Genomic DNA, 10,087 nt, shown 5'->3' with positions numbered 1-10,087 from the left:
AGGTGCCACCTCCCCGTGTGCCCCCCATGCCCGCTGGAGGTCTGTGGGGTGCCGGCACCGCACGCACACCATATTTTACCAGCACGATTTCCTCCTTTGGCATCAGTGACAGGAGCGAGGGCGGAGATGGGGGGAGCCCGGGGGAGACACGAATGTGTGACTGCAGCATCCTCACTCTCACGGCTGCATCCCTCGCGCCTCCTCATGGTTGCCTTAGCAACCTCCTATCGATGGGGTATTTATAGAGGAGGCGAACGAACGTGTGTTGGGAAGCCGGAGGGGGGGACCGGGACTGGGTGGGCGTCTGCTAGGTCAGCCTCCAGCTTCAGGCTTCTCTCAGCTTGTGTGGCTGTGTGGAGGCAGGAGGGATGATGCTTGCTTTGGCGTCAGCGCATGTGGTGGTCCAGCTTTTCGTACTCATCAGAGCCGGGGGAGGTGGTTAGGAATTTGTGTGTGGAAATAAAAATAAGCATCTGGGATGTCTGCCCTTCTCACAGGCATTGCTTGTGCTTGTAGACTTATTGTTGTGCTGGAATAAACCATCTCTGAGCTCTGATGCTGTGAGCATTGGCACAGATACTTGTGAAAAAGTTAAAGATAAAATCTTCCTGATGCAGTAAATGTGTTGCCTGATGTATGACTTGGGTTATGGAGCTGGGGGTACTGACAAATTGGTCTTCAATATCCTTATTTCTGTGTCTCTGTTCTCCTGTCTATCAACGGGGGAGAATGCCTGTAACAACAAGTGATGCAGAGGTTTTGTCTGGAAACTGTGGCAAGACTTCCGTGTTGTGTGTTCTTTTATCCTGTAGGCTTGGGTCTCTTCATAAAAATTGATGAAAACAAAAGCAGGGCAGGTAGTCCCTGCTTAGAGCTGAAGCAGCCCATGGGGGAATGCACAGATCTGGAGGCCTCTCAGTTACTCTCACATCCCCCAGAACAGCTCAGAGAAGCGGGGTTGGGTGCTCAGTTTCTCGAGAAAAGGCCTCATGGTGTGGGCTGTGGGGTGTAGGAGGCAGCAGACCCCTCCTGTGCAGTTCTGGTACTCTGCTGCTTTCACTCACTCCTGCTTTCACTCCCGACTGAGGTTTGCAATCTGAGTTTTGCAAACTGTTGGAAAAGAACTACCTCTGGAGACAGCTCCAGGTTTGCTTGGCCCCTTGCCACTTTTGATGCAGGAACCTCAGAAACCACAGCAAACCTGATGTTGGCAGGGAGTGGTGCTAGATTTACTAAGAAAGGTGGCTGCTGGTGAGGTGTGGCAGTACTTGCTCTGGTGGTGTCCATCAGCCCTTCTGTGTGTCTGGATGCCTGCCTTTTATGTGAAATGAGAAATGCATTTCTAGCCCCACTGACCCCGTGAATGGCCCCATGCTGTCCTTGACCTCACTCCAGCTGAGCGGATTCAAGATAACTCCGAATATCTGAAGTCCTGGACCTAAGATCAGCAGCATGTGGTTGAGTTCATGCTGTTTCTAACCACTTTTGCTCCTTCATCCACAATAAATCCCTGCAGGAGGTGGTTAGTCCTGTCTCCTCTGTCTCCTGACAGAGTTGTGGCTCTGCCACAGCAAGGTGTCAAACAAGGTGAGAGGAGATGAGTTTGCCCAGGATAGTCTGATCGGTGGGGCATCGAGCACAAGGAGAAGACAAAGCATGAAAAACAAGGGAGTGAAGCTGCTCCTGTGAGCAAAGAATCATATACTCTGCTTCTGCAGGGATGTTTCACTCTTGTGGGGTTTCATTTAGTTTAGTTTTGCTTTTGAAGCACAAAAGGTGCTTTTCCAGCTGGAGAGCTGTTGCCCTGGGTGTACAGGGAGCTCTGTCACTCTTGCTGCTGCCCTTTGCTTGGCCCAGCAACCTTTAGGAGATGCGTATTCTTTTTTTTCCTGTAGTTGGCTGTATTGCAGCAGAGAAAACAGCATGGCCCTGTTTATTGCAGATTGTGGGTAGGAGTTGCAGAAACTATAACTGTCAGGACTGTGAAGTTGGTCTAAAACAGGATGACTGCTTTACCCGTATCTGTCAATCACTTCTGGAAGGAAGCACCAGGCTGCTCCCAGCAGCTTCTGACATGCAGGTCATCTTGTCTGCTGATGAGATATGCGGACTCTCCTTCATCCAGTTCTTTCTTTCCTGCTTCGCTTGTTTGCAGCCCTCTGGGCTTCTTGGGCAGGGCCCTGGCCCTCCCTGGGCTGATGCAGCACAAGTACAGCAGAGACCTGTCCCGGGCTCTCAGAGAGCCGAGGGTGCCCTGAACCCCTCTGGTCCCTCCAGCCATGCCATGAATTGGGAGGCAGTGTGAATCCTTGGCTCTCTGAAGAGGCACTGCTTGGCTGGGAACAGTTGTGGGTCCACCAGACAGCACCCTCCTTTCTGCATGATTCTGACTCTGGGTTATGGAGGTCTTGGGCTTCAGGGGGTGACATATAGGCTATCAGTGACTCTCCTGTTTTCTTCCCTGCAGGTAGGCAGGAGCCTCCCGTAGCCGAGTGAGGCAGCATGGCAAGTAAGTGTTCCCCAGTCAAGACGGAGAGGTGGTGGTGGTGCTGGAGGAGAGGAGGGGGATGTTGGGCAGCCACCTTGCAAGGAAGGGGTGCCTGTGCTTTTTGGGCTGCTATCTCTGGATGAGGTCTGAGGTTGGGCCTGACATGTGCTCCTCTCTCCCCTGTGGAAGGTGGGAGGCAAGAGGAGGTGCTGAAGGGCTGACCTCTCTGGGACTCCCCATATGCTGCAGCATTTATTGGTGTGATGCTGTGCAAGGCAGGCATCCCTCAGGCTCTTTGGAGTGACTGGCCCCTCTTGGGGGGTTACCAGTCTGCGCTGACATCTCCTAACTACAGCGCTCCTCACGGCCTGTGACTTGGATCCCACGAGCTGCCCATCCTGGGGGCCGCACTGCCCTGTAGCCTGCGTGGCCAGCGGCACTGGGGCTCTGCATTCCCAGTGGACGGGCAGCTGCTCAGCCCTGCCGGGAGCGTGCTGTGTCTTGGCATCTGAAAGAGTGCCTGGCAGACAGGGCTGCTTGGGACCAGTGGCTGAAGCAGGGCTGAGACTGGCAAGGGTGCAGGGTAGAGGATGGCATGTGGTCTGTAAACAGCTGGACTCAACCCTCCCTCCTCTTCCGGGCAGCCTGCGCGGGGGCTGCATGCAGCGAAGCGATGGGAGCTTGAGGAGGACGGCGGTTGTGAATGGGCAGATGTAGAGATCTGACTGGGATCTTGGGATTTGCTTGGGGTGTTGCCGGAGCCAGCTATGAAGGTGGAAGCAGTAGCTACGCTGGGCAGGAGGAGGACCCCAGGGATGACAGGTATGCCTTCTTTCATTATCTGTGCTGTGCTAGGTGGGGGAGGGAGCAGAGATCTTCAGGCAGTGTTTTTAAAAGGCAGTTTTAATCTTCTGTTAAGGAGGAGGGTACACAGGCAGGTCCCTGCAATTCTCCACTGCTGCCTTTTTCTCCCTCCCAGAGCTGAGGTGCTGGCTTGCCAGCACTTACTGGTTGTGGGAGGTATCCTTTGTGGTGGCAGGGTCCCCTGCCAAGCAGTACCCTTTGTGTGACCCTGACGGGCAGGAGGGAGATGTGGTGGTCAGCATGTTCACCATCATGCGCTCCCTGGCAGCATGCAGCCCTGGCTGCTCCTCTGCAGAGATGGCTGCATGTCGTTCTGCAGAGGAGCAGCTCCGGGCGCAGCAGAGCTGTGGGGTAGTGCTGTGGCTAAGCCTCTCTGCCACCAGGGGCCAGCAGCACCTCAGGAAACCTAGCAGGGATGCCCTGAACCCAGCCCTTGCTCTTGCTCCCCCTGCCTAAAGCTCTAATCTTTCCTGAGCACCGGTTCTCCAGCTGGTGTGGGGAGGCTTGGAGAGGCACAAGGGGTCAGTCCTGAGGCTGCTGGGCCTTGAGAAGTGCCCTCTGCCCTGTGGTTTGGGGACAGTACCTGCTGAGCTGACTGCTCTTCGTGTCCGTTGGGGATCCAGGCTGGAGATGAGAGCTGGCAAGTCTCTTGTTTCCACGAGGTCCCCAGGCACGTGGGAGTTCTTTGCACTTTCTGTGTAAAAGATGGGAGAGAGCAGTGACTGAGTTTCTGGTCTTCTGCCATTTCTAGGTATCTGAGGGAAATTGGATGTGGTGAGAGGCACACACCTCCATCACAGCATACTTTCAGTTGGGACATTGCTCGTGATACCTGCCTGCCTGTGTGTCTGTTTTTATTTGCCATCACAGTGGCCAGTTCAGCATGGCAAAGCAGGGAAGGGGTCAAGTGACTGGTGTCTGCAGGGATGGAAGACCCTGACAGTGAGAGCTGCGTCCAAGCTTGTTGCTCCAAGGTGTGCTGAGGAAGTTGGAAAGAAGCTCAGACTCAAGTGCTGAGGAGGGGAGAGTTGATACTGCAGCCTGATCAAGGTGGGAGGCAAAGGAGGTGAGGCCAGACTTCTCCAGCAAAGGATGGGACATTTTCGTAATGGACAGTGTCTTTGTAAAGTTTAATCTCACTCTGGAAAGGCTCAAGAGAAGGCTGTCCTGCTAACCTGCTCCCTCTCCAGCCAGGATAGACTTCCTCAACTACGAAAGCCAAGCCAAGCTGGTCTCTGCCCTCCTGTGAGATGCCTTCTGTGCCTCTTGAAAATGCTTTTTCGGTTGTCCTTGTTTAAAAACAAAAAAAAAAAAAAGTTTGCATAATAAAGTCAGTTCTGAGGGGAAGTCTGTGACTCACATCATTCATGCTGCTCTTCATTCACACCTCAGTTGTTCAGCCCTCTACGAACTCTCTTGCTGAAGCAAGCCATTAATAAATCACTGGGGTAAAATGCACCTGCACAGCACAAAAAGAGCACAGTGCCTCCGAGCATGGGATGATGTAGCACAGTAGTAGCTGCTTACACCACGATCTTGTCCCTGTCTTGACACTTACAAATGCTCTTACAAATACCTTGCTGTATTGTTTTAGGAGCAAGATACATGGAAGGTAAAGCAGAAGGAAATCTGCTGGTCTCTGTAGTAAAAAGCTCCTAATGAAAGAAGTTGGTAGCTTTTCACTGAATTACATTTGATCTTCCCCAAGCTCCATATTGAAGGAATATCTCTGTGTTACATTCAAGCTGGTCTAATGGGAGACTTCAGCTGTCTCCTTGCCTCCTTGTCCTGCAGCTGTAGAGGTTGCTGCAGTGAGTTGGTTCGTCTGGTTGATCCAGTGGAAGACTGAACCTGAGGGTAAAGGAGGTGAATAGGTTTCTGCAGATCAGCCAGCTGAACCAATTGATCTTCCTCAAGGGAAGCAGCGTAATTGTGTGGCTTTGTGGGAAGAGATGGTGCCAGCCTACAGCTGAGTGTTGAGCTGCATTACAGAAACACCCTCTTATGAAATGTGTGTATGGGATGTTTGGATCTTGGAAGGGTCATGGTTTGTGTGGCTTCTGCTTCCTGGGCAACAACTAGTTTGCTGCTTCTGTGCTGCTGCAGGTCCTTGTAGGGACATGGTAGGTCCCTGGGGTGCAGGTTCTGTGCTCCCTGCACCCCATGGAGGTCTCCCTCCTGCAGAATGTGAGGGGAGAGGCTTTGAAAGGGCTATGTCTCCTGCAGGCAGGAAAGTGCTCTTCCTGCTCAGTCTGGCTTCCTGATTGCATGCTCTGCATGTGTAACAGTCTCCCAGGATTTGGGAGCAGAAGGTTTGTGAGGCATCTGCACAGTAGGGATGAGAGTGTGATGCACAACGCACTCTGTGTTGTGAGTCTGTCTCAGTGCTGGCCCAGCGTCTTGGCACAGAGGTCTCTGCTCCCAAGCCCTGCGGGATCTTGCTTGCCCGGTGGGATCTCCCTTGCCCTGCAGCGAAGGGGCAGCAAGGTGAAATCCTGTCAAGGGCTGGAGGTTGAAAACAAGTCTTTATGGAGCCTTCTGTCTTTTCTGCAGCTGCCCTGTGTGGTCTGCAGCTGCTGCTTCCCATGTCTCTAGCATCTCAGCCCTGCTGGAAGGATGCTCCTGATGTCGCATGTCTCCAAGCAGACCCCAAGAGCCTGCGCCCCTCTGGGTGTGCCTCAAGGGGCACGCTGCTGTGCTAACTGAATTGTAGCCCTGGGCTTTTGGTGTTTGGGATGCCTGTATCACCAAAATCCTGTGGGAAGTTAGGTGGGAAAGTGTGATGTTGTCCCTGCTCAGCATGTCTCTGCCTTGTGTGTTGCAGTGTTCTTGGAGGCCAGGAATCCCTGAAGCTCTTTCCCGGAGCCAATGGCTTCCTGGAGGAGATCCGGCAGGGCACCATCGAGCGGGAGTGCATCGAGGAGGTCTGCAGCTATGAGGAGGTCAAGGAAGTGTTTGAGAACAAGGAGAAGACGGTGCGTTTGTCCTGCCCTGCTCCCCAGTGGATGTATGAGGGCTTACACCTTAGCAAGCTGGGGGCAGAGAAGGAAACCACAGGGGGAACAGCCTCCCCTGTTCTCTTTGTCCTCTTCTGTCTGCAGGCAGCATGCTGTGGCCTTGCTCCCCAGCATGTCCTTCCCTTCCCAGTTAATGCCCTCACCTTGGCATTGCTAGGACACCCTGCCCACAGCTGCAGGTCAAGCAGGCACTCCCATGGCATGTGTGGGAAATTTGTGCTGTTGTCCCTGTGACTGCCCAGGCTGGGGTTGGTGTTAGCTAGATTTCTCTCTTCTTGGTGCGGGGGCTGTTGGCTGCTGTTGAAGGATGTTACCTTGATCTTTTGTGCTGGTTCCTGCAGCACCTCAAGTGCTGGCAGCCCTGGTGAGGGTTGTGGGGGACCGCCAAAAAACTGCTTCTTTTGTGGGCCTAGGGAGGGCAGTGATTATTGCAGGTAGTGGTCTGGGAGTGCTTGTCCCACCTCCAGCACGTGACGGTTGCTTCTCTGTTCCTGACACAGATGGAGTTTTGGAAGGGCTATACCAACTCTGTCTACTCAGTCAAGGACCCCGGGCACAGCACGGAGCGCTCAGACGCTATGTATGTGGTGGTGCCCCTCTTGGGAGTGGCTCTTCTGATAGTCATCGCCCTCTTCATCATCTGGAGGTGCCAGCTTCAAAAGGCCCCCCGCCCCCGCCCTTCCTATGCCCAGAACCGTTACCTGGCCAGCCGAACGGGACGCAGTCTCCCCAGGGTCATGGTGTACCGGGAGCGGTCGCAAAGCCAAGGGGAAACACAGTATCAGCGGGAAGCAAGCAACCGGGTGGCTGGAGACAGCAGAGCTGGGGGCACCCCCCAGCAAGATGGCCCCCTCTACCCGCCGGAGCATTCGGTCTCTGTCCTCTCCAGACTGTCCAGTGCCACCCCCCCACCTTCCTACGAGGAGGTGACGGGCCACCCGGAGAGCAGCAGCGGTGAAGAGACCAGCGTCTCCTACAATGACCCGCCGCCCAAGTATGAAGAGATTGTTGCCACTGCCCCTGTCACGGGCAAATAGCGAGTCTGCCTCCCTCCTGCCTTGTCACATACTCACACTCCCCCCCCCACCCACCCTCCCTTCGCCGTGCCTGGGACCCCCTTTGGGTGCTAGTCGGCACTCTGTCTCACCTACACAAGCTGGTGCCATCACACAATAGCCTTACCCACCTAACCAAAAATAGCTGTCCCCAAGTGGGGTGGGGCTGTGCTGCAGTGATGGCTCTGGAGCCAGCCAGCCCTCTCCTGCCCCTCACTCCCTGCTCACATAAGTGCTGTAGCAGCCAGAGCACAGCAGCAGCTTGTTCCTGGCTCAACGCAGGGGTCTCCCCATGGTGCATTTGATTTCCTCACTTCCCCCTCGAATAGACATAACATTCCCATGATTAAAACAGCCTTGCTGCCTCCCTGGGGTGCTGCTCAGCATTACCCCATGTCCTCATCAGGCCCCATTTTGTTGCTCAGGGCTCTGATTAGGAGTTGGGGAATGCGGAAAGGGTGCAGTGAATTTCTGTCCCTCCCCACAGTGTCTATGCTGTGTGTTTGGGGAGAAAGTGCCTCCCTTGTGTGGATTTGCTGCCAGGTGGGAGTGGGGAGCCTGGTCCATCCTGCGGTGCCTGTAGCGGTATTTGCTGTCCAGAGATCAGGCAGGAGCAGTCAGGGAAGTGCTCCCTGATCACCTTGGAATGGGGGAAAGCTCGGGGTGGTCTTGTACGTGAGGTAAGTGACTTTGGAATAGCAGGTCCTTTTCCTGTTGCTCTCTGCTCTCTCCCTGCAGGGTGCTGGGCAGCTGGAGGTCTGGCTGTGGTGGAACGGGCTGATAGGGTCATCTCTGACCTTGAGCCAAATGGGGTCCCATGGCTCTAAGTGGTGGGGATGCTCCTTCCTGGAGCGTGGCCTGTCTGGTGTCTGCCCCACAGGTGAGATGCTGGCACAGGGAGACTGTAGACAGGCCAAACCTCCCCTCTCCCTACCCCAAACCTCTCTGTCCTGCCTGGACCCTCCCTTTGGGGCTCCTTGTCCTCCAGAGCAGGTAAAGGGGAATGCGAGACCCCACTCTTCTCCATCCCCCTCTGGTGGGCAGAGTGCTTGGTGGCCACAGCCGTGGCGTGGAGGGCCTGCTGGCGGAGGCAGCTACAGAGGTGAGAGCTGACTGATCATGCCATGACCCGGTGATGCCAGTGGGTTGGGAGTCGGGCCAAACCCTGTTGTGCCTGACCACCAGGTCGTCGTGGTGCCAGGGCAGGGCAGAGCCAGTTGCTTTGCTGTGGGACCAGTGTGTCCCCTTTTCCTGGGCAGCTGTTTTTGGGGTCCAAGCAATGGGGCTGTCCTTTCCCAGTCATGTCTGATGGGTTAAAAAGGGGGTTGTGCTCACCAACCCCCCAGGAGTAGCCCAGAAACTCATAGCAATGCCACACGTCAGTGTTCACCCCAGCACCAGTCTCTTCACCAGCACTGAAAGGCTATTGTACATCCGTCGGCTGCCTGCACCCCACTGGGCCCTAGCGATGCTCTCATAGGAGGTGCTCTCAGCCCAGAGCTGAGGCTTGCCCAGTGTTGGCCGTTCCTGGGGCAGGACATGTGGGGTTTGCAGCGGCTGGCACCTTGTCTGTCCACTCCCAGGCCTTTACTCTGCCTTTCGGCCGTAGCAAGTCCGGGTTAAGGGAAAACCTGACAGCGACCATCAGGGTCAGAGCCTGGAAAAAACAGAGGGGGGACAGAAGGGTGATCCGCATCTTCTGTCTTTGATGCTCGGTCATTAACCCTGCACTTTGTATTCTGTAAAACTTGTTATATTTCTGTGCAAAAAACCCGGTATTTATTAAAAAATCCTCACTGTCTGAATGGCACAGGGTGGCTTTGTCCCACAGCGGGGATGCCTCCCTGGGCCCCGTTGGATTTCTGTCTTGTGGAGGTGCTCTGTGGGGTGATGAAGGCAGCTGTGGGATGATGGCACCAATAGGCCCCCCGGGCATGGCTGCAGCACAGTCCTCAGTGAGGAGGGGACCATCTCTGGAGACTGTGTGCTGCTGTGGTGCTGGAACAAACCCCACACATCGGAGAGGAGCCTTTGGCTTCCCTCAGCATATGGTGCAACGCCTGGTGAGAGCTGGAGTGTGTTCTGTGAGCCCTGACCAGTCGGAAGGTGAAGTGCAGAGGGATTTCCTAAGGTCTTTGAAGGGATTTAGGTGCACAAGTTGTCTTGCTGTTCCTCTGTGTGCTCCTAAACCTCTTAGATAATCCCCTTTAAATAGCAAGATGAGGGCAGCGTGGGATTTATTTTAAGCCCTTTCAAAACCAGATTTTACGGTCAGGTCTTGGACTCTGTCCCCATTCAGAAGTGTTTAAAACTGTCGTTCACCCCAAACAGATCGTTTTATCGCTGTGGACTCCACTGAGAGCCAGGAGAGATTAGTTCTGGCAGCTGGGCGCTTGGATGGCTGCCACCATCGCATGATGGCATGGGACCGTGCTGTGGCGGGGACTGCCACGGGCAGCGGCGCTGGGGTCCCGAGAAGAGACAGGCTGAGCCCCCACCCTGAAGCGTGGGTCTGCCTGCAAATACCCCTGGGCTGCGTGTGCGTGGGGACGGGGGAGGACTTGGTGAAGCTCCTGGATTTGCTCTTGTCCCCGGTGTTGTCCCTGGCAAGACCAATCCTTTCGATCCGGCAACTGCCCACCTTCGCCATCAGTGCTGGCAGA

The 10,087-nt window shown here is 54.9% G+C and overlaps 1 protein-coding gene and 1 long non-coding RNA gene across 2 annotated transcripts; both read left to right on the top strand.

Moving 5' to 3' along the window:
• Positions 1-2,476: 2,476 nt before the first annotated feature.
• On the top strand, positions 2,477-7,406 carry PRRG3 (proline rich Gla (G-carboxyglutamic acid) 3 (transmembrane)). Its single transcript, XM_010080880.1, is given in 4 exon segments — positions 2,477-2,509; positions 6,177-6,194; positions 6,197-6,327; positions 6,870-7,406. Coding segments are annotated over 4 exon segments (693 nt in total). The 5' UTR covers positions 2,477-2,502.
• LOC104467192 lies at positions 4,223-4,695 on the top strand. The gene is made up of 2 exons (XR_727608.1): positions 4,223-4,402; positions 4,502-4,695. It is a non-coding gene; the product is annotated as an uncharacterized LOC104467192 (long non-coding RNA).
• Positions 7,407-10,087: the final 2,681 nt, after the last annotated feature.

Source organism: Pterocles gutturalis, unplaced genomic scaffold, assembly GCF_000699245.1.
Source record: "Pterocles gutturalis isolate BGI_N339 unplaced genomic scaffold, ASM69924v1 scaffold46144, whole genome shotgun sequence".
In the NCBI taxonomy this organism is placed as follows: Eukaryota; Metazoa; Chordata; class Aves; order Pterocliformes; family Pteroclidae; genus Pterocles; species Pterocles gutturalis.
The sequence above is the reverse complement of the archived record's forward strand: the minus strand, read 5'-3'. Positions and strand labels throughout refer to the sequence as shown.